Source organism: Macrosteles quadrilineatus, unplaced genomic scaffold (genome assembly GCF_028750875.1).
Source record: "Macrosteles quadrilineatus isolate MER2022 unplaced genomic scaffold, UCM_ALF_1.0 Scaffold_2__2_contigs__length_208266976, whole genome shotgun sequence".
NCBI lineage: Eukaryota > Metazoa > Arthropoda > Insecta > Hemiptera > Cicadellidae > Macrosteles > Macrosteles quadrilineatus.
Window position 1 is genome coordinate 203,309,841 of NW_026542595.1, and position 25,246 is coordinate 203,335,086.

At 32.8% G+C, this 25,246-nt stretch overlaps 1 protein-coding gene across 2 annotated transcripts in view; it reads left to right on the top strand.

The window, feature by feature from the left end:
• The first annotated feature begins 10,214 nt into the window (after positions 1-10,214).
• The window catches only part of LOC128986903 (kinesin-like protein CG14535), a 205,866-nt gene continuing 190,834 nt past the window's right edge, over positions 10,215-25,246 (top strand). For both annotated transcript variants that reach the window (XM_054407508.1, XM_054407509.1), the window contains exon 1: positions 10,215-10,300. In XM_054407508.1, coding sequence (XP_054263483.1) covers positions 10,229-10,300 — 72 coding nt within the window. In that variant the 5' untranslated portion in view covers positions 10,215-10,228. The remainder of the gene's footprint in view (positions 10,301-25,246) is intronic.

Here is a 25,246-nt window from a genome sequence, read left to right on the forward strand (position 1 = left end):
TATGTGCAACGTAAATATGTCTTTTATCATAAAAAGATAGAGGTGTGTTGGTTTGTAGTTTGTATAATGTATTCGTTTTGTATCAAATTGTATGACATAATAGTACATTTAAACCTAAGGGTTAGAACAAAGCTATTTAATAAGCACACATTATTAAAGGATAAATATCCTAGTAAGGTAATTTTTATTTATACAGTAATGTTTGTTGCAAATAAAGAGGTGGAAAAAATCAAATGCATTCAAAATTCAGTTTCTTTCACGAATCTCCATCAAATAAACAGAGAAATAAAGAAAGATACACAGACTAGGTTTCACTGTTAAATATAACTGTGCAAATCCAAACCATGTAATTTTTTTGTTGATTCCTCTTTTGTTTCTAAACTTTTTTTATATTTACACATACATGTTTTCAACTATTTGCAACTATTTTACCAACATTCTATTTAATCACAAAAACTGTTGTAAAACTCCCCAAGCACGATTAATGAATATTTTATGTTAGATTGTATCAACCATACAATTTGTTGTACAAGTATTAGACATGTGGTCAAGTTTAATATACACTAGTCTCTTATTTTACTTCTTGACATAAAAATTGGGATTGTTATTGAAATAATATCCTTATGTATATAAAATATTCCAGTGTGGCAGACTTAAACTATTAAGGTAGCATTTGTGAAGCAATACTACATTATCGGTTAAAAATAATAATGGGGATAGTAGTAAACTTATTAAAATGGCAATTTGAAGGATATTAACGATAATCGTCTTATAAATATCATTCCTAAAGAAATGTGTTTTTATCATTTAATGCACATCTTGCATAGCCTACAAAATGTAATGTTAGGTGCCTGCAGGTGCGTCTAAACGTTGACTGCTACTTTAGATACGTGATATCAGGTAAGATCCGTACCTACGGGCAAGGATTGAAGCGATACTCTGCATACCGATTCTTTTTAGTCGTTATCTTTTTTATATTGTGACTATAGCAGCAAACATCCATACATACAATGGTGCAATGAGAAATATCGATGTGTGGATTATTGAAAAACCGCCACTCCTTTTGCTATCAAGGGAATTTAATGGTTTGGAGTGACTAATTTAATGGTTTGGAGTGACTATCCTTTTATAACAAGTCCAGAATAATACTTTAAGTATAGTCCCATTGTAATGAATCCCCCTTTAAAAAATTGCAGTTATCTAAAAAAACTTTGGTAGGTGTAGAAAACCTCCAAAATAAAATAAAAGAAAAAAAAACACAATATAACAGAGCAAAAAAAAATAGTTTGAATATCTGTGTCTAAATCCATAAAAAAACTGAATACAAAATGTTCATTTTCTTATTTATGCTAACTTTATCTTATGAATTACACTAAAAAAAACTTAGTCTGTTAAGAAAAATAAAACAATTACTTCATTACCTATCATCAATACAAACAATAGTCTCTCTAAACCTCTAGATTAGCATATAGGTTTTAATAATAGTAGAAATAAGTTTGAATTTTAAATAGAGAATATGTCTATGACTAAGACTTAAAACAAATTTTTAAAAGTTTGTCAACAATATCAGGCATATTTCAAATTTCTACTTATCTGATATCACAAGTTACTCCACACCGTAAATACAAAAATATATCTACATTAAGTTGTTCCTTTACAATTACTGTTTTAACAAAAGAGATCGAACAAAATCACTGACAACAATAAAACTATGTTTGGCCGAACAGGACTTTCGTGAATCGAGAAACCACATATGTGAAGTCAATATTCCCCTCAAATCAAGCAGAAATCTCGTCATTTGAACCCCTAAAAGTCAATCACGCATCATATTGCGTTTCTATGTTAAGAGGATTTGCCAATTGAAATACGTTTTTGGACTCAGATTGCATGTAGATAAACCCTCTCTTGCATTTTACTTTGTTGGAACACGAGATTAAATTATTTTGGTATTAATATAAATTGAGTCATTGGTAATCAAATCATATAAGCGACTTTAAATTGTAATAAATACTTAATGTATATTTACAGTTAATTAGTTTAATTTTCTTGCTCAAACTCTGGACTATACATTTTTAAAATATTGAAGACGTATTATGAATTTTTACTTTTGACATTTTATTTCCAACTGATTTCAAACTAAAATTACAAGTTTAGTGTCAGTAAACCTATAACCTCATGGTTATTTACTATAACTACTATTCGCTTGTAATTTTTTAATCATAATTGATCTCCCAATGTGTTAATTAAAAAAGGGAGGCTTAGCGAATTTCCCATACAGGGAATAATCTATTGCCGTAGGTCTCATGGTAAGACATGGGCCTGGGACCAATTTAATTTTTCGTTTTGAGTTTTCCAGAGACCAAAAACACCGTTCATTCATAAATATTATATGTGTGTACGTTAGCGCAATAGCTCGAGAAAAAATGATCAGATTTTGATGGAATTTTGTGCCAACGTGTATATCTACGTTTATTCAAACGAGTTCGCGAACCAGCATGATCGGACTATGGGAACGAGGGTTTATGGGGAACAAGTGTGTCTTCCCATTTTTTACCGTAAACACGTATAATTTTGCAATTTCATCTCAAATCATTTTTTTGAGTAAAAAAAAAAACATAATTTAGTTTATAGTAGCACTTTTATATGCCTCATAGTTACGGAGAAATTTCCTTAAAAGTGTAAATTAAAATGTCCATGTTATTTTTATGGAGAAAAAATAAAACTGTTGAAGTTTGCTTGTTTATAGTAACTTTGCAAATATGTTAATTTTATACTATGCTACCTATCAACATTTCAATAAAAAAAATTTACCATCTCACCTTCTCCGTAGCAGCAAACCTAAGTACTCATTAAAATATATGCTAAAAGGAAATGGTGACAAGTTAAAGGGAGTTAGTGAAAATCTAGCCAGGTAAATGGACGTTTGCATAGTGTGCAGAATTGCTGCGTAAGGGGTATTTAAATTATTATTAAGTCCACAAAACAACCAATCACAAGTCATCGCTTAAAGAATCCATTGTATATTGTGATTGTTTAGAAGTGATCACTGCATCACTGTTGAATACGCTCGGGCTTTCTAAGCCCTTAAGGCAAACTTCAAAGGGAATGTATTTGTACACTTCCTTACACAATGAATGCTTTGAAGTTCCGACAAAGTGAGGGTAAGTAAAAATGTAAGTAGGGATTGTTTGTTTTCTGTACACTTGCTAACGATTTTTTTATGTTAAAGTTGTCATTGTGGCAAATTTTCTTGACCAATCTAATACCAGTAGAATAGTATGTTTAATTATCAATAAACTTCGTTGGTTGAAAAAAAACACTTAAGAATGGTGTTTTTTGTTATTTTCAAAAGCAAAAAGCAAATTTGAAAAATGCTTTATACTTAAGAGGTAACATTATTTAGTTTTAACCCTTGAAGATAATGTATTACTCTACTCTACCGAATCAGTCTAGAGGAGTTAAGTAGTTATTTAATATTCAACTCTTTTTGTATATTTGGGCTGAATCAAATGAGTAAAAATATATCCATGTTTTACCTCTTTTTAGCATAATGTCCTTAAACAAGTTTTAGGGATCCCAAACCCTTTGCCCATCCGTTTCGTTAAAAAAGTCGTCAATGTCTTTTTACATGTTTAATCTAGATTCCATTAACATTGTAATAACGTTTACGAAGAATTAATTTACAGTTAGTCTGTTAACAATAGTTAGAGTTGACCTTAATGAACTTAGAAATAAAGACAAAGAGGATAGCCTCTTTTTTATTCGTAGATCAACACGTTAACAAACTCGTGTATAACCCAGTTACAATTTTTAATAATGAGTTTTTTGTTACTTATCATTTTTAATGACTTATTAGTTTTAAAACTATATAAATAACTATAGCTGTTTCCCTAGAAAAAGTTTTATCATTCACAGGAGTGTTAGGAAATTTAAAAAGTTAATTTTAGTAGCTTGGGGTTGTTCTCAGTACTGTTTCCAAGCGATAGACCTAAACTGCTACCCCAAAGGAGAAAACTTAATGCAAGTTTTTTGCAAATAATACACAACCTTGAGCGACTCTATCACTACTTCTAATGTTACTCAAACCAGCAATGGCCTATGGCAATTCCAAGATATACTTCATGCACACAAGACATAGTGCAGATTTAATGTTTTGATTTCATGTTACTATGTTGTTTTATGATGCTATGCTAAGATGTTATTCTATTTTACCTACGAAGTTTTTTTTTTAATAGCCTTTTTCAAATCAGTTTTACTTTACAGTATTGTTTACGTACTTGACAGCTTGTTTTGTTACTTTACAGTATAAGTTTGGACCAATGAGGTTCAAGTATTAAGAGAAAATAAGTAGAAAATGCTTTGAACATCAACTTATCAGCTGTTACGGCCAATTTAATTAATTATACATTGAGTTTGGGACAATAAGTCGTTGCATCACAATCAGTGGCAATGAGAGGTTATAAATGAAAACATAACCTCTCTTAGACGTTATGAGTAGTGGTTGTTGGTAAGTAAAAAAAATGTCGTAGGTAAAGTATTATACGCAACTCGCGTAATTAGCCTTTAATACACTTGTACAAGTTTTAAAGGCACTCGCCAAGGTACCTAAAATGTTCTACTCACATCTTAAATTATATTTTTACATGATCGATGCGTAAACTACTATAATGCTACGATTTATTAACAAAATGTAATCATATGTTCAATAGAAATCCATGTTTTTGATGATAATGTACTTTAAAGGTAAAATATGATTTATGGGTTGCGTGTGATGCAATCTACATAATTTGTGCATCAGGACGAAAATGATTGTTCATCAAAACGGGCCACAGGTGACTTTATCTTCGTTTATAGACCCGAACCTAATCTCGTCTTAAAGTATAGTCTTTGGCTAAGTGAAATAAAACGATGTAATACTGATACCACCTCTCACTAAGGTGAATAAGACACGATGAAAATTTGTAGTTAATTAGTGACAATTATTTCCTGAAAGTAAATAAAAGACGTCATTCGCCTATTGGGTCTGATGATGATTGGAGTGTCCAATCGAAATCGATCACCACTTACCATATTTTTTGTATATTTACCGTCTTGTGAGTAACAGTATAAGCATAAATATATGTTTTAAGTGTTATAAGACGTTACTTTTATTTACTTTCCGTAAATTTAATAACACGTACAATGCTGATCAAGAAGTTATTTAATTATTTCCTCAAATTAAATGATGAATAGTTTTCTAAAATCTTTAAACTACCTAAAAGATATGAATTTTAAATGCGGCAACCTGAACGCAATTAAATTATTTCATTACCAGTACAAAAATGTAAATGTGTCAACACGTGGATACCATTACCATTACTTCTGAAATGGTTGATATTGTATAGTAATATTTTTTATTATAAGAAACACTGATTTATAACATGTGTATGCATCTAGATACTTGGGCGTATAAAGATCTAATCACGAAATAACAATTCCAAATCATCAGGAATGAGAGGAGGCAGATCCGATTTTACATCATTACAATGCAATCCGGATGGGTTTTACATTTTCCAATTTTCCAAACGATCATTTGATTCTTGACATATGATTTGGTATTAGGGTGGTTGAAAAGTTTATTGCTTATAATCCATCTCGCAGTTCACATTGAAATTAATCATTGTTCACCAACTATTTAACTTGATAATGATAATTTAAAGATCGATAGTAAAACAATAATAATAATAATTATAGATAATAATAATAACAATAATAGAACAGTAGTAAAATCATGGCCAGTGTCACAAAAGGAAAGCTAGCTTTCCTTAACTTATTTATTAAATGGTATAAATTATAATCCTTAAAGCAGGTACTTATACCAAGCTATAACACTAACATAACCTATGTTTTCTCTTTGTTCATCAAGTTATTTTATATGTTCAACTTGGTTAGTTAGTAACAGATTTAGAGTGGTTTTGGTGGTATAGGTTTGTCGTTTTCCTACACGGTCCTATAGGGATTTTCCTATATGGATATAATAAATGTCTTCCAAAAATACAAAATATTCACCCTTATAACATACTCACTTACAATGAGGTAAACATATGGTAAAAATGTTTCACCGGTTACAAATCCAACCACACGCTTATCACCAACCTTGAGATTAAGAAATAGTTATTTTTTACGGTGTGACTTGACAAAATCTATAGCCAATGGAAAAGGTTTTCTTATTTACACATATTCACCCCATCATTCAAAGTATTACTGTATAGACTAGGTGTAAATATACCGAGTGGCGTTAGAAAAGGACTTCTATATTTTTGGATAGTGTCATTGAGTATACACGTAACGTGTATACTCAATGATAGTGTTCAAACGATTGCTTTGCAATGAAACTCAAGGATTAGCCATTAGCGTAGAAAATAGTTATTTGTGCAACTAGTGAGCAAAGTGAGCAATTGACTCACTCGAGAGAAATACTTACTCACGAGCCGTAGGCGAGTGAGGAATGGTTTCCGGAGTGAGGCAATTGCACTTTGCACTCGAGTTGCACATTATATTTTTCCTACAGATACTATAAAACAAATAAATTGGTAAAGAAACGTAACATATTTTTACACAGAAATGAACTTTTAATATGAAATTTAATGATACAACAGTACAACAGCTGACCAGCTGATTTACAGCCAGTGCTGCCAACGTATTTCGCGCGCATAAAAACTTGTTTGCATGTACGCGCACACTATATCGTGCCTTCACGTTGCAAATCTGGAGTGAGACAAAGTAACTGATGAGCGAATTGGCCACTTTGATTTCTCAAATCAGTGAGAGAACATGTACATTGTTAGGTAACTGTAGGAAAATTATATTAAATATTTTTTTTTACAAAGAAATATTATAGTCATCCTCTTCTCCATGAGCAAGAGCTAATGCTAAGGGTGGTGTTGTAACATGTTACAGTCTGAGTTACGGCATACCCAGGTCATAACACATTTCAACACTACTATTATGCCCTTGGAAGCCGTTATGTGTCTATTACAACTGAAATATACACGAGTATGGCCATAGCTTCTGAAGATCATGTGTGTTGGTAACAGTAGCATAAAACATGCACTTTTTCTTTAGTTGTAAACTATTATGGTTGTTTAAAATGTTCTAATGAACAAGGTTTTTTCCTCCAACGACACTAGCCACGAGCCCGGGACTATTTTACACATTACTTCAGGCTAGACCTAGGGGTTGCGGAACTATCACTTAGATAAAATCAAAGATTTGGTGGGATTTGAACCCGGAACCTCAGGAACTGATGTCCCCCGCCCTATGAACAACTCGCTCCCCCAATTAACATAGTTTTCAATCTGTGAAAGTACTTGCAGTCGATTATTTGATTTTGAAGACAAAAGGAATAGTATTAATATATTTGATGAAAACAAAAGATGTATAATTAGCATAAGTTGTCTGCATAGCTTCATGTAGTAATGTAATAAAACGTCGTACATAACAAACCCCAATGAATAATGAATAAATAAATAAACTAAATATTAAGTAAAGAAGTTGTACACATAAGGCTATGTGAACACTTACAATTGTGTGATGTTGATAATAGCCAGTTTTTCACTAGAAGACTGTTTAAAAATAGGCCAATAAGTATACAACAATTTAAAAAGTATTGTCAAAATAAAACTACAAAATTAGAATTGAAAAATAAACCCTCGAGTATGTATGTGGAAAGAAATGTAAAATATTGTGATAATGCTCCGCACAGAAGGAACTTTATGATAATTGGGCTCCGAACCACTCGGTTATACACAGCATTAGTTAATGGTTAGTTTTGAAATTGGCCCAACTAAAGTAGCACGTTATAATAATCGGACCCACTTCGGCCCATTATTCCAATGACGTTTGAATTGTACCCTTTTAAATTAAAGCTACACCTATTAAATCTCGATTATATATTACAAACCGGATTGTAGCAGTATCAAGAATTCAATTACTTAAGAACTGAACATTCTCTGCATTTCCAGTCAAGCCGTGCGACAATGCTAGCGCAGTTCTTGGCAATGATTCTGAAAGCTTTGGAATCCCGCACATAAAAAGGCAATAAAAGTAATTACGTTGGCTGGAGATTCACTTCAAACTCTTCTTGGTTACTGCAGGAGATTTGGAAACAGTTCAGAATTCGGACAGGAGGGTACAGACGTTTTAACATAAACATGGTTTTTGTGTTTTTTTTATAAACTTCATAATAGGTTTTAGATTTGGTAAATACAGATTGTGGGACTATTTTGTTTAACATTTACATATTTGGTGATTGGTTTAAACTAATTAGGAGATATTTTAGTTTTTGTTAGAATTTTTATGTTGGGTGCTATTGCAGTAGCAAATTTTACACATGCAATTTTGGATTAAATTATCTTACAATTTTCACGTTTATGTAAACTTGTTTCTACCTAATTTGTCGTTTCTTTACAAGGTGGGGATTTACAATGTAATCACTCTTAACTTAGGCCTACAATGGGAACTCCAAATTTACAATACAGAAACTTAATTTTATTAAATAACAGTACAAAAATTGATAGTAGAAAAAGGTATTTACAATAAGAGTTTACAATGTGGGTAGTTGAATTTACTAATTAAAAGCTGTTTCCTATATTACATTATATTAAATCAATTACTTATTAGTCTGCTTGGACAATTATTATGCATAGTTTTAAGACGATTGAGCATTAAGATATGGATTGTCATATAGACAAAAAAAAATGGTGAAAATTGAATTATTCTATGGAAAAATATCAGTGAAAATATTGAATTGTTACAATAACAAAAATGTATTTGAAATTATTGAAAATATTAACAAAAATAATGGGCTTACGATTATCAAAGAACATAATTTGGAAGTAAAGATCACCCCTGGTTAAAACTTTTGTCATAACTAATCTATTATTTTTGGGGAGCGAGCTGGCGTAGTGGCTAGAGCGCGGGACTTAGGTCCGTGAGGTCCCGGGTTCGATCCCCGCCAAGTCACCAATGGATTTTATCTAAGTGATAATGCCGCAACCCCTAGGTCTAGCCTGAAGTAATGTGAAAAACAATCCCAGGCTCGTGCCTAGCGTCCTAGGATAAAAAAAAATCTATTTTTTTTAATGTTAATAAATTGTAGAGTTAAATTTTCACTTCAACTTTAATTAAAAACAACTAACAATAAGCATTTCCCCCTTGGAAAAACACTACATAATTATAATCTTAGATTAACTGTTTCAAATTAGCCTAAAATCAAAAGAACATTGTTTGCTTCCATTATTAATTACTGTTAATTCTTATCAACCATAATTAAACGAGAAAATCCTTTGTTGGTAAAGCAGGCTCATTAAGGGAAGAGGATAACACTCATAGTAAACCTAATAAGTATAAAGATAGGGAACTTTAGCAAGTTAAATCCTTTAAAAGCAATTTCATGGGTTTTACTTGCAGAACATTAAAACACAAGATAAAGCATGATAACGAGCATGCTTTGTTTTGTTCTCTACATTTGCCAGATATAAAATTGCTCTTAATGCCTCTTTATGCGCAATTTTGTTAAGAAGCATATTTACAGAGCGTCTTATTGCTGGTCTGATAAGCTCACCTACACAACTTTCTTGTGAGAAATAAATGCAATTAATGGAGTTAAAACGTTTTCTTTTCTTAACTTTTGTAATTTATGGACACCGTATGATTACACAACTTATGGACACAACAATTAAAGCCCTCGTCATATGGTAAAATATTAAGTCGGTTCTAATAGCGTTATATGTTGTGGTGCCCAGTTGCACCGATGTTGTCTTATGTTTTTTTGTATTTTGTATCAGCTGTTATGATCTTATCTTTACTATCTTGGACATAATACCTAGGAACATATTGCTCTATTCCGTTCAAAAAGTTATAAAGTTGTTACAATGACAAATAAAATAGTAATCTACAAAATGCACTTTACGCATACCGTAAATGACTGATAGTAATTTTGTGCATCTAATCCATGAAGACAAATAATCTAAGTTAATGACGTAGCCCACGTGTCGGCCGAATTTCTAATCCATCTTTGATTGAAATTTCAACCCAGTAGTTACAGAAGTTATGGGTTCACCTGTACAAATCGATAGATAAAAACAGAAGTTTTAAATATTTAATATCCAACTCATGTTTTAGGACACCCAAAGCAGGAGTGGAGGTGGCGCTATCCTCGGTTCAACGAAAGGTCCTGAAGGCACAAATGGCGGAGAAGCTCCTGCAGGAAGAAGCGGATCCAATGAAATCCTGGATAAACCCAAGAATATTCTCTAAGGTAAGCCTACTGCTAATCGGTACTTTACTAGTCAATTTGAATATTGATATTGAGTCTAATATTGAGATTGCTAAAAGGTGTGCAAGACAATTTTTTGAGATTTTTCTGGAACATGGATTATTTGCTTAAGGAATTTAAAAAAAATTGGATTTAATGGATAAGACGACGTACTTGAATGCTTATACATAAATATCAGGTAAGTACCGGTGTCAACCATGGGCTAGCCATACCCTGGGTAAAAAATAATAACATACCATAATAAAAAACTGATAATTTTTCTAAGCTAACAGATAAATAATCTGTGATTATCTGTGATTTTACTCAATAAAGACTTAGAGGGAGGCCCTTACTGAATATTTATCCAAACTAGATGTAAGACAGTTGTTTGTTTACAAGTTATTTTAAAACAGTGTTTTATATTTACTATAATAGCTTATACATTCTTAATCCGTCACCATGAGATTTTCAATTTCAGAGTAATGCAGGCTATTTTCAAATACCAACTATTCTTCAAAAGGGACTAAAAGGAAGATAGTTGAATTCTCTTCTAAGTCTCATTGGTTCCTTAAATGTCCTTTTGGAAAACAATATTTTAATTAAACACTTGTTCATAACTTTAACAAGTTTAGTAGTTGTACCATTTATTATTTATAATTTCTGGAAAACCTAGATTTATTTAAATTTTCTCGACATGTTTGTTAATTGAGACCCGACGAGAATATTATTTCACTTAATCTCAACAAACTCGAATCATATTGAACTTTAATACCATCTTTGAGAGGCCTCGGGGGGGGGGGGGGCTTTTCCACTCATACAAAATGATCTATCACGTTCTATGCTGTTTCAAATAAATAGTACACTATTTACAGTAAGTGAAAGCAAACTCAGTCTAAGGTAGCAATTTCTTCTCTATGTTGCGAACGAAAATCAATCAGTTCGCGACAAGATGTATCAAATTATTTGCTCGTTTCCAAAACATAAATTGGGGTCCGCGCCAGCTGTGCTTGCGACAACGTGTGACAAATTCATTTCCTTCCCTATTTCTTCTGTCCACCCTCGGAATCGATGGCTTGATTTATTACAAGGGCAATAATACGGTAGGGGCAAGAAAATGCCAACAGAGCTGCTGAATAGCGAAATATTCCCTTGCATTTAGCAAGAACTATGCATCTTGTTTTTTACTTCTCGTTCTTTACAGACGGTCATTAAGAACTTTAGATTTACGATGTAGAAACACGGAAATTGTCTTTGTTCGTGTTTCTGTTGAAACTAAGAAACAATATTTACCAGGGTTGATCTTCCAAATTCAGAATTAGCCATGGGATTTGTTGGAAAAGATTTTATTTATAATCTTTTATACTCTACGATTTAAGTGTTCGTAATGCAACACTGTTAAAACGTGAGGAAGCTATAATTTTGTTCCATCGTCCCATGATAAGCGAATAAAACAAAGTAATTTTTTTTTCGGAAGTAAAAACTAAACACTATAGGCCTGTACCCGCGGGCTTTGCCCCGTTTAACTTCATAAGTATTCGCATGGCTCATTCACGTCCTGGTTGAAGTTCGTTCGCTACGCTCACTCACCTTTAGGTTGGAGCTCGTTCACTGCGCTCACTTGCCTTCAGGTTAGCTCGTTCGCTACGCTAACTCGCCTCCAGGTTGAAGTTCGTTCGCTACGCTCACTCACCTTTTAATTGGAAATTAGCTGTTGTCATAAATAAAAAAAATATATAGCACTGCACCCTGTTGGCAATCCTTGTATCTTTTATGCTATTGAACATCATAGAACAGAACCAACTTGTTTAATTGAAACTGCTGTTAAGATTCATTAATTCCTTTTAAATATGAAAAATCATAAGGTTAACATGGGGAACTACAGAGCCACTGGGGCGGAGCCCGAAAGGATTTTTGAGATAAGAATATGCTTTAATGTTAATCGGGAATGTGAGCTATCATCATGCCAAATTTCAGCCCAATCCGTCCAGTAATTTATGCGTGATTGAGCAACACACACACAAACAAACACACAAACTCACAAACTTTCAGATTTATAATATTAGTAAGATAATTATTTCAATAGCTGTAGGTTGTCAGATAGTAGTTTGTTCATACGTAGGTATTTTATTTCGTGTTTCATTCTGTTCTGTCTTTTCTCTTACTGATTATCGATTCAATTACAATTAAGTCTTTAAGTGTACTACGGTAATGTAGCCTACTGCTACTGCTACTCAACGATGGTGACAGTTCAGAAAGGTTACGTTAGGATTAGTGATTGCACATGATGTAAGCAAAGTTATATATTTTTCTACTATCGGATAAGATTTTACACCATTGAAATTTAAATTTCAATACTCTTTAACATCACTATTATATTAGAAAACATAATTGCTCGATAGCACAATAACAAAATTGCATCAGGTTACAAACTCAACACAGCTTCCAATCGATGAATTTATTCAATTAATAAGATTATCGATAAAGTGAATAACTCATGATTTTTTGGTTACTCAGTAAAAACATTCTTTATTAAACTAAAGTTCGTTCTCCCTAGATAGTACAGGTAAAATAATACAAAAACACTCCATATAAACAACAAAATTTGTACATTCATGAAATTTCACCTGTGAGTTACTAATAATATGAGAAATGAAGATCCGATGAGTCCCCAAAATTGTTGGCGTCCTAAGGCCCTTTTTGGGGCCCTTTTTGTTCCGAAGGGCCCTTGTTCCTGAATAATTTTGTTTTTACGTTTAAGGTCGAGTGAGGTGTGGTTTTCGATGGTTTTGGTTATTTTAAATCGATTGGGACTAGTTTTAAGTGTATTAAACCACTCCATACAGGGTGTTTCGAAATATTATTACTTTTTACGATATTTAAACATTTATTCATAAAGTGATAAAATTAGTTACCTCCATGCTCTATATAAAAGGGGATTATTGAAAATAACTGTAATTCTTTACTATATAAGAGGGAAGGATCACAAGGAGTAAGAGAAAATATTAAATATCCCCCTCACAGCAAACCTGTAGACTAAGCGAATTTTCATTTGCCCGATTTTCAATTAAATCTAAAATAGCATTGAGTTTTATGAATACTTAGGTTTGCTGCTACAAGGAGGCTAATAAAATGAGTTTATAGTAAAATATTAATAGCTTAGTATAAAACAAATAAATTTGACAAGTTTTATTAAGACATATCCATAAACAAACAAACAATATCATTTTACACTATTCTCCTTAAGAATAACATGGAATTTTAAATTTACAATTTTTGAATTTTATTCGTCACTAATAAACTTACAAAACTCGTTAATATACTAAACTATTTGTTTTCTTTAAGCTCTTTAAAATGCTCTAGAGAAAAATTGGGAAACTTATCTTTTGAGGGTCAAAGATTACAAATTTTTACCACATAAAACCCTGTTCCATGGACCGATTATTCCGGCTTCCTTAAAATGGAACCAAAATTACTGGAGTTATCATGTTTACGGACACATATATAACATGGATATATTATATTGTATATATGTATATAAACACATATATAATATTTTGAGTGGATGGTGCTTTAGGCTTCTGGGGGCATCGAAATGAAAACGTAAATCGGTTTCGGGTCTATGTTTTACCATAAGACCTTTGGTAATAGCTTATCTCCTATATGGGACGTTCGCTAAAAGGGGATGGATTAAGTTTTACACTATAACATAATAATATAGGTTACTAAGCAAAAATTTCAACTTTTAAGGTGGTGTGAATAATCTTTCGACGCGTTTTTTATGCAAATCTATTAAGACCAATTTCAAATTGACATGTATTTTTCTTAGGTAGTTATTTAAGTTATCTTTCTTTTACATTTATTAAAAATGAAAACAATTGTATTTGTATAAAACCTTACATTACATATTAAAATGAAGTACTTAAACTAAAGCCTTTTTTTAACAATTTCAGTAGTATCTCTCTTTACACTTTCATCATCACAATAATTATTCTCAGACGACTCATTAACAATTTTATTATTCTTAGTAACTTGTCCATCTTTACTGATTTTGTCCAAGTTGGTGTTCAAGCAGGACTCCCCTTTACAAACCTAAAACCTTGCATATTGCAGAACAGGCAACACCAATCTTAAAGCACGAATAATGTGGTGCAAGAACACCTTTCATACATACTGACGTTTGCAACTTGTATCTTAAGTTCCTCAAACTTATTTTCAATCAGTACAAGTACGGTTATCTTTCGTGGTTATGACGACCAGGACAGCACTAAGACATCAGAGCAGCATTGTCGGTACAAGCATTTTTGTCCTGAACAATGGGAACGAGGTTTATGGGGTAAAAGTTGGGTTTTCTTATTTACTTTACCCTAAAAACACAAAGTTTCCCAATTTTTCTCTAGAACATTTTAAATAGCTTAAAAACAAATAATTTAATATTCAAACGCGTTTTTGTATGGTTACTAGTTACGGATAAAAATACTAAAATTATTGTAAATTTTAAATTACCATATTATTCTTATGTAGAATAGTGTAAAATGATTTTGTTTGTTTGATAATAGATATATTTTGATCAAACTTGTCAAGTTTATTTGTTTTATACTAGGCTATTAATATTTTACTATAAACACACTTTATTAGCCTCCTTGTAGCAACAAACCAAGGTACATAATCGTTAAACGCAATGCTATTTTAGATTTAATTGAAAATCAAGTAAGCAAAACGAAATTCGCTTGGTCTGCAGGTTTGCTGTAACGGGGGTATTTAATATTTTCTCTTACTCCTTGTGATCCTTTCCCTTTACGTAGTAAAGAATTAAAATTATTTTCAATAATCCCCTTTTATATAGAGCATGGAGGTAACTAATTTTATTACTTTATGAATAAATGTTTAAATATCGTAAAAAGTAATAATATTTCGAAACACCCTGTATGGTGTGGTTTAATACACTTAAAACTACTCCCAATCGATTTAAAATAACTAAAACCATCGAAAGCCACACCTCACTCGACCTTAAACGTAAAAACAAAATTATTCAGGAACAAGGGCGCTTCGGAACAAAAAGGGCCCCAAAAAGGGCCTTAGGACGCCAACAATTTTGGGGACTCATCGGATCTTCACTTCTCATATTATTAGTAACTCACAGGTGAAATTTCATGAATGTACAAATTTTGTTGTTTATAAAACCCTATTTTACCTGTACTAAGATGTGTTTTCTAGAAGGCGCCTACTATACCAACCCACCCTCACCAGTATAGACGGAGTGACGTAGGGAGGTCCCAAACTAGGGCCGTGTTTGTGCGTTTTGTATAATTCGTCGTTAATTGGAGCGGCTCTGCCACTTACTGGAATGACGGAGGGTGCAAAGTGTGATTGAAAACTTGCGGAGGAGTTATTGATTGTTCTGTAGTTAAAAGTCACTTACGTTATTAAAATTAACGAGGTGGATAGCAACACAACTGAAATAACGACTCTTGCCTCCTAACATGATGATTGAACTGTATATTCTTATTAGAGAGTGCCCATGAAACATGGAATGTTTAGACAATTTTATCTTGTTACTAATATTTTTAATGATTTATTTTAGACTGTTTTGCAATGCAAAATTATTTATCGAAAGGAAAACATGTTAAATTAAATCCTTGCTGTTTGAATTTTCATAGATTTGGCATGGTCACGTTTCTTTTCTTGTGACTAAAAAGAGTATTATTTTCAATACACAGAGTAAGTTACAACTTACAATTTTGGCTTTTATTTCTACAATCCTATATTTAAAAGGATCGCACTAGTCATAATTAATCATTCCTGTTGTTTTTGCCAAGTATCACCACTTTTATGTTTTTGTTAAATCATTTTTTTTCCTCCTTGTAGGCTATTAGTTTATCCAAAACAATCAAAAAAGTGATGCATTAGAGGGTACTATCGGGAACATTATACAATTTGGTAAGCATGTACAGTGCGCACTGCTTAAGATAACATGCTTACGTAGAAAGTGTTAGTTTTTCAAAAGTTAAAAAATATATTTTAATGTCTTTAATCTGATTCACAGTTTATTTATTATCTATGATAATGCAAAGGAGTTACCAATGCCAGGATTTTCGAAATCAGTAACGTTGTTTGCTAACTTATTGTTTTGATCATGAACGAATTACACAAATGGCTTCTGATATAATTCTAATTGACAAAGTGCATCATTTATTTTATAATTGAACATACAAGAAGTGTGATTTGTTGTATTATCAAGAAGACTATACCATTTACATCAGCTGCAACTGACTACAAAATGAAAATTATACCTTTATTTACAAATATCATACTGCGAAGTGGATAAATTATTCCTACATTTCATTTTTAGCCAGTTTAGGAAAAACTATTTAGTTCACTGATGAAGTTTGCCGCTGTAACAGTTTGCTTCCTGGTGCACATTTTTTACCCATACTAAACTAACAGTTCAACTCACTTTAAACTATAGAATATATAAATCATAAACAATTTTAGTTCAAAATGCAATTATAGATCATATACCTTAACCAGAATTATTTAGTGTTGGCAATAACACGAAATGACGTATAAAACAATTAATTATTAATTGAAAATATCTTTTTACTTTGGTTCCAATCCAAAACAAACTAACACTTGTGATGGAAGTAGAGTTTACTTTCTCTTTGCAAGAGGGAGGTTTTATTTTTCTTTGACTTATGAAACAAAGGCCGATAAGGTAATCCGATTCCCCCTGTCCAACAAGGCTATTTTGGAAGATGTCAGTAGCCTACAGAATCTTACATTTTTCTTCGTGTTCCATGTGTATTCCTGTTCTATTACAAAATATATTACAGCTGTGCAAAATCTTATGAACGTTAACGTCTGGATAAAGAATATTTATAAAACGTTCTATCAAAATTAAAGCAATTTCTACAGAAGACAATTGCCTATTAGAAATATGGAATGGTGACAGTTTAAAATACTACTCCTCCAAAAGAGAGGTGATGGGGAGACTTTAAATTCACAATAAAAATCTAGTTTGCTTTTAGGTATTCGATATTATTTATGTAAAACAACAAACTGTCACATGAAGAACAAATAAATTGATATTATTTGTTAATTAATAGTCATTCTATGTGTATGGGCCAACTGTAGCTAGTCTTGTAATTGATGAAACTTGAATGAGTCTTACGCCCTTGCTACGTTGATTTTTATTTTCCTTTCAGTTTTACTAACTATAATAGTGGATAGGGACATAAAAGTCATAATACTTTAAGGAACGTGTAATTTTAGTTAGAGTATGAAGAAAGAAGAAAGAAGTATGTGTAAGAAAAGAAAAGTATGCTGTTTGTATTTGACTGTAGTATACTCTATCCTACCGTTAAATGGTTTTACTTAGTAACAAAAATATGAAATTTATTCACAAGTGGTAGCAACCTAATGACGAGAATGATTCACAATAGTGTATATATATTCAAAATATTTATAACTATATTAAATAATCATAACATATTTTATATAGGACCCCTGATTACTATTTTTCACCGGACTATGATGTTTTTAGCTGCTTTACATATGTTAATTGGTGGCTGTAAGTTACGTTTTGCTGACCATGCCAGCTGTCATCGTCATTTGGGGACCGAGCAGGTTTTTACAGGCCGGGGCCGCAAAATCAACTGCCCGGTTACTTTTTTAAAACATGAATGCATATTAAATACCAGTATCTAGCATTGTAATAGAGTTTTTTATTGCCATCGCAGCCTAGCAACTGCGCAAATTTATTATTATTTTTGCTGATTCCTCAAATTATTTCTTCACATAACCTTAAATTTGTAGTTGTGTTGGCCATAAGTGTGCATTATTACCGTGGTGAATAGTGGTAATAGGGTAAAGTGTGGTGAAAAATAGCGTTCGTACCACGGACCAAATGGTTTTGCAGCTCTCGATCGTTTTAAGTTCTTGAACTTAAAAACTATCTTGAGCCGGCAAAACCTCATTTTCGGCCCTAAGTATGAAATATACTATTATGAATTTCAACCGGACGAATGTAAAACGGAGTAAGATGCCTTGTGCAAGTATTGGTACCTATTATCAGCTGTTTCTTAAACCAGGAATATTCGGTCTCATAGAAAGCTGGGTCTGGTTCTAGCCTCGAAAAGTCACTTAGGGCTGAATCCACCAGGAATAAAGCCGGCTAGGAATAAATTGATCAACGTTGTATCACTAGATGCCTACTTTAAAATAAAAGTTTAGGCGTACAAATCTTAATACGATATATTCAAAAGATATCACCCAATAATAAGTCTTGGCACGACCTCCACCATTCAAAGATCATCCTATCAACATGATTAAGCATATTGAGCAGTCACAGATGAAGACTGATTCACAGCAGTTCCAGCGCCGCTGCACGCTGCACCTTACATTAGCGTTGACAGGTTGAGTTACGATGCGGGGGACGCTTGTGATCCGGCCCAATCCAGACGCCGCGATCATTTTTCAAATTCACCGGCTGAATCTGAAATAAAAGATTACATCGGGGTTTCTCAATTTCTTTATAAGCAAACTTCCCATACAGGGAATAAGCTATTTTACCTTTCTGATTTGTTTTTTGTTAATAGTAATCTAATAAAAGTTTAGATTTTTCTGGAAACCGCTGCAGCATTCAAAGTTCATTTAGTTGCAGAATTTATACAGGGGTAACATATACCCCTGGGTTGGCTACATATACTGTCTCTCTATTCAATAGCCGGTTAGCTCAGTGCTCACCTAGTAATCAAAAGGTCACCGGTTCGATCCTGAGAATTGTGAGAAGTTTTATAGTGGTTCAAAACTGGACCCAGCTGTCTCTGATAATTGGATTTGTCACCATTTCAAAGTAAAGTATTTAAAGTATTGGGCTTTCAATAAATGGCTGATAAAACAGCTGATCTTATGCAGTAACAAAGCTATACAATGCATCACACTCCAATCTACACATATCCTTCACTCATATTATTGGGTTGAAATACGCACATGGGTGGCATCCCCATCTCAAGTGGTAATAGTAATAATATTATTAATAATAATAATAACTCGTCTGATAACTATCTTTTGAAAAAAACATGTTCAAAATCCATAATTAGTTTAAATTTATGGCAATTAGCCTCTATTCTACATTTTGGGATGCCCCTTTTTTGTGATATTTTTTATTATTCATAGCTATAGTAAATAAAATTTCATAATTACAGCGTGCCATATTCAGCCATACATTTCTAATCTGGTACAACCGAATACAACATTGGTTAAACATTAGTGTTGATTCTTTGATATTTCAAGTATGAACAGCACCCGTCCATCTTACAGTTTCAAGTCATTGTGATCTTCCCCAGCTATTAAACGTCGCGCGGAGAAGGGGTGTTTCCCAATTAAAACCAAATTAAAAGTGGGCTGAGTCATCCTGAGAACATTACTGAAGCTAATGGATCCAGAAGCTGAAAAGGGGGCGATAAAAATTATGGGAAAATACTTAGGTTTGGACTTTCCTCTAAAAGAAGATTACCGAATAACTCAAAGTAAATATGAATCAATTAACAGTGTAAATATTTTAAGATTATCATTAAAGATTGTGTTTTTTTTTATTGAAATAAGGTATGGCATGTATTTCATGAAAAAGTTTTAATTACATGATTTCAATATAAATAAATAGTTTTAGCAACCAGCATGTGGTAATGTAAAGATAGTTCTCAATTATTTCTCTGTCTCTTTTTGATAGTTAACAAAAGCCACGCAAAAGGCACTAAACCGTTTAATCATAAAATGTACGTCATTGTATACATTTAAAACCTGAAGTGTAATCGTATTGACTCTGTATGAGACTTTCTAGGTTTGATGATTATAGATTTTAAATTACAGTCAGATTTACTGCACGGTAAATAAGTCCCACATTTTTAGTACTTTAAACCCCGTTAAATATGACCGTTAGTCGATTTGAACATGTTTTGTAACCATAATGTCACTAGCTTAAATTTTGATAAAGTAATAACATACAAAATACATAATACAATGATTTACCGGTGCAATTCGTCAACAATTTTCATTATTCACTATGGTCACATTTCCTATAATCCCTTCACACGAAAATTGTAACCCAAATATACATCTCAATACGATATTTTTATATTCTTCCAGGGAGTCTAAGACGTCTAAAGAAACCCCCCGAAGAGTGACTAAGCAAGCTGCCCCCATTTGAATTTAGATTGTCTGTCAACAGTAAAAAATGATCTCAAATCCGAGGGATCGAACCGAGTTACGCAGACCTCGAGTGGTAAGACCATAACTCAAACTGACATCACAACACTGTTTGCTAGGGACTGTAGGGGCACTTTTGTTTTGTTTTTTTATTTTTTTATTTTTGTTTTAGTATGCTAGGCATGAGTCTGGGATTGTTTTTCACATCACCTCAGGCTAGACCTAGGGGCTGCGGAATTTCAATTGTAAAATCCATTGGTGATTTGGCAGGATTTGAACCCGGCACCACAGGGACCGAAGACCCGCACTCTAACAACTAGACCTGCTCGCTTCCCTGGAATATTTAAGGAATTAAGTTCAAATGCTAAGAGTGTAGCTCAAAAGTTAATGAAATGTGTGTGATTTAGTTGAGAGTTAATGTGTTTGTGCTTTGATTATTTGTACTGAAAGTTAAGATAATTACTTATTATATCGTATGCTTTTAGCGAATTTCCCATATAGGGAATAAGCTATTACCGTGGTACTCATGGTTAGACCTGGACCAGGGACCGAGTTATTTTTTAGTTTTGAGGTATAAACGTGAAAACCTACATTTTTCGAACGAGTTCGCGAACCAGCATGGTCGAACTTCCAAACCATTTTGAAGAGATTAATAAAACAAACAATTTAGTATATTGAAGCGTTATTATGCGCCTAATGGTTACGGAGAAATTTCAAAAAAACAAATTAATTTAAAATTTCCACGTTATTCTTAAGGAGAATAAGTCAACTGTTATAGTTTGCTTGTTTATGAACATATTTTAACCAAATTTGGAAAATACATTCATTTCTTACTAAAATATTAATAAAAAAAAACACTTTTTACCCTCCTTTTTGCAGAAAACCTAAGTACTCTTTAAACTAATTCCATTCAAATAGGTAATAAATGTGAAATTTTTTAGGAGACATTTTAGTGTAAATCCAATCAGGCAAACGGAAATTCGCTTAGGTTCGCTGCGGCGGGGGTATTTTATAGTACGATTAAAATACTGCCAATATTTTCGGATTATCAACTTCTAAAAGTCACACATGTTCATAGTTTCGTGGTAAGTCGTCAGTGGATTTGTACTCTTAAAGCGTTCAGTTGTAAAAGAGTATTTCCTAATGTATCTATTAAATTGTATTATTTGGACTGAAACTACACGCACAAAATTAATGATCATTTACAGATGAATCTACCTTTTACAAACGAGTCTTCGTCACCAAAGTAACGTAAAATTTTCTTGGAAATATTAATTTAAGTCACAAATCTTTATTCAAAAGCTACTGTTTCAAACGTTGAATGGCGAGCCAGTTTTCTTCCAAGGTTTAATTCACTATTCGACATGTTCATTACAAGTGAAAGCTTTTAAGCCAAAAGTCTTGGAATTCTTTGAAGTTTTCGAGATAAAGGGGCGGAGGGTGTTTTACCGTCATCAATCAACACTTTGTATGCAGCCGATTGTCTCGGGCATTTCTCATCTGTCTCGAGTCTTTAATCAAGATGTTGGGGGTGAAGTAGTAAAAGGCGGTCTCGGTAGTGTGGGGAATTGACGGACGGAGTCTAATTTTTTAAATTTAATAATGTGATCACACGAGAGCGATTGTTGTAGTGATCGCGGGACTTCTTCCCTCACAGTTAGGGTTTGAATCCCAGCAATCGCTAACGGCTTTTAGCTAGGTGATAATGTCCGGGGGTTCGGAGCCCACATAAATCTAAAGATCTACCTCTCTAGGAAAACACATCTTTGTTGCACTAGCTTTTATGTTAATTTAAGATAAAAATGATGTGCTACTGAACGGTAAGCATGTTGGAAAGAAATAGGTTTCTTATGCGTAGAGAGCATGAAGATATTGAGTGAGAAAACAACTGTAACAAATGAAACGTTGAATTGAAACTACAGTATAGATTTTGTGGCAATAATTTGTGATGTAAAACACTATTACATCGGTAGGTAAATTAAATTTTTACAAGGGTTCATATGTTTTTTCTTTCTTGGATAATTCACTTATGTTCCACATTTTACAATATATATCAATAAATAATTAAGTGATCAACATAAGCATTCAAGTATCAGTGACATTCGTCGATCCTGAGTTGTGAGGAATAAGTTTACTTTATTTACCGTTTAGGTCTCTTTTTTTCAATATCTTACATAATTTTTACAGTGTTAAATATTTTAGATTTTTCAAAAAATTATTTTTGTGACATAACGACAACTAAAAACAGATATTGCAATAAGTCAAGCTGTGTGCTTTCTGTATTATATCATTGACTATATATACCTATAAAAAACTGCTTAGTTCTAAATATATACATATTTTTAATTTAAAGGTGAATTTTAATACTGAACATAAATGGTAGATAACTGCAGACTAATATTGTAAAGTTCAATTTATTATTCTGAAAGTTATGAAATTATAATTATATATATTCATATACGCCAAGACTGTTTACTCCATGAATGAAAGAGCTTAGAGTAAAAGTCGTTCTCCCTGTCTTACAACAAATTTGTTTGTCGCAAAACTTAAACAAATAAAAAGAAGAAGAAGGTATCGCTTCAGTAGTCATGGCAGCGATCGGGCAGGAATTTGACCTTGAGATGATCTCAGCTGATTAGTTGACCACAGCTGACCACGTGCAGTAGGTGTTTGTATTAAATAAATTATTAAATTATGGATAAAAAGTGTTGGCCTGACCGGGTTTCGAACCCCGGTCTTTTTGCTGGTAGTTGGAGTCGTTACCATATGAGCCACAACAGTAATTATGGGTATGGAGTTTTATATCGGTAAATGACACCTTATACCTATACCTACTCTTGTACCTTGCATATACAGGGTGTGTATTGGAGATTTGATTTTAACATGGTTTGTTCGAATCTAACCTATGTTAGAGGTTCATGGGTTCGAATCTAACTAATGGTAACTGAGGTTTACTGGTTCAATCCTAACCTATGCTAGAGGTTTATGGGTTCGAATCTAACCAACCACTAATGGTAACTGAGGTTTACTGGTTCAATCCTAACCCTATGCTAGAGGTTCACGGGTTCGAATCTAACCAATCACAAAACATGTTATTAGAGGTTCAATGCCGGATGTAATCTTACCACAGCTGATTACGTGACTTAGTTTAGAGGTTCATAGGTTCAATCCTAGTAGGTCTGGAAAAAAACACTTTATATAGTGTATAACGCTTAAGCGGAGCTTTACCGTTGATCATAATTGGTAATTGCTGAATGTTATATTATATAGTGTATAATAAATGTGAAATAAACAGATGTTAAAAACAAAAAAGATGTTGTTAAACAAAAAAAGAAGATTACAACAATTCAATAATTTTCAAACTTATAAACCACCTAGAAGATCAATGTGGCAACAGCGCAGAGACTTGGCAACGTCGCAATCCAAGAAGAGAAAGCTCTAACATTGTAAACTCACCCTATTCTCTGACCGAACCTCCCTACAAATACCTCTTCAAGCTAGTTGTTAGTTAAATAGTGATATATGTAGTGCTTCTGGTTGCGTATGCGTTTGCGCGCTAGGTTTTTTGACTTTACCGTAAATCGTCATCCGACCGAAAATGTAAATATTTGTAAATAGTGTTTGTGTTAAATAGTCTAATGTGATAAACTGTGTTTGTTAAAAACAGCTGAAAGAGGGTTAAACTTTACTATTGAGTATAAAAAATGGTTTTTGTAAAGGCTGTCAAATAGTAAATGAGTTATTCTGGGTTGTTTTTTTGTATAGTTAACTGTTTGTCCAGAAGGTTTGATCTCTTGTATATGTAACATAACCTCACTTTTTACCTATTACTACTGGAGTGCTAGTGTTGATGCAGTAATGAATGTATAAATATATAAGATTTACTATAATGGATTATAACCATGTATTACTTGTACTATATACATCTTTTAAATGTTTTACTCTAAGCTGTTAGAGCTAACAAACTTTTTATCATGTAGCAGTGATTCTTACTATCTCGGTTGATTACGTGACCTCAAACCAACGCTTTGTTAATTAGTACCAACTGATTATATGACATTGGATTGTCCTCTACAGTTGTGTAGTTCATTATGTCTTCTGTGGTACAGCTTCTATTATGGGTAAGTATTAGAAGTAACTATTTATTAAAACTAATACTATTTTGAAATTTGTATTATAATACAAATGTATTAACAATACAGGGTTTTTGAGGTTAAATAAAAACAGTAGATTTTACTCAGAGAAATATATATTTAGCCTATCGGCTATAAATTTTCTGCAAAAGGGACATCTATATACCCTGTGCGCGCAATTAGGGCACAGGGTATGCCCACATGGTTGTAAAGCAACTGTGGGGGCATTCTCTAGGCAAATCTGACACGTTACCAAATTAATTGGGGGATTTGATGGTCGTGGAACTCGTTCTGATATCATAGTGTCTATTTGGCCGGTAGTCTGCCTCAATACACCTTCTAACGTGTTACGGAGGTCCTCCCATAGAGCTGCTGGCTGTATAACTGCTGGCTGTAGTCCACAAGCATTTGAATAACCCTCTAATGTATTTCCGGCTAAGCTAGCTACAGCTAGGAGTTCGGTTCGTAGCGTAGCAATCCTACCAGCTGCAGCTGCAGGTAGGGTGAATTCCGGGTTATTCACAGCCTGAAAGATATTATACAAGAATTAATGTTTTTATCTATTTATATAAAATAGTATAAACCATAAATCAGCTGGTTAGTAAAATTTATT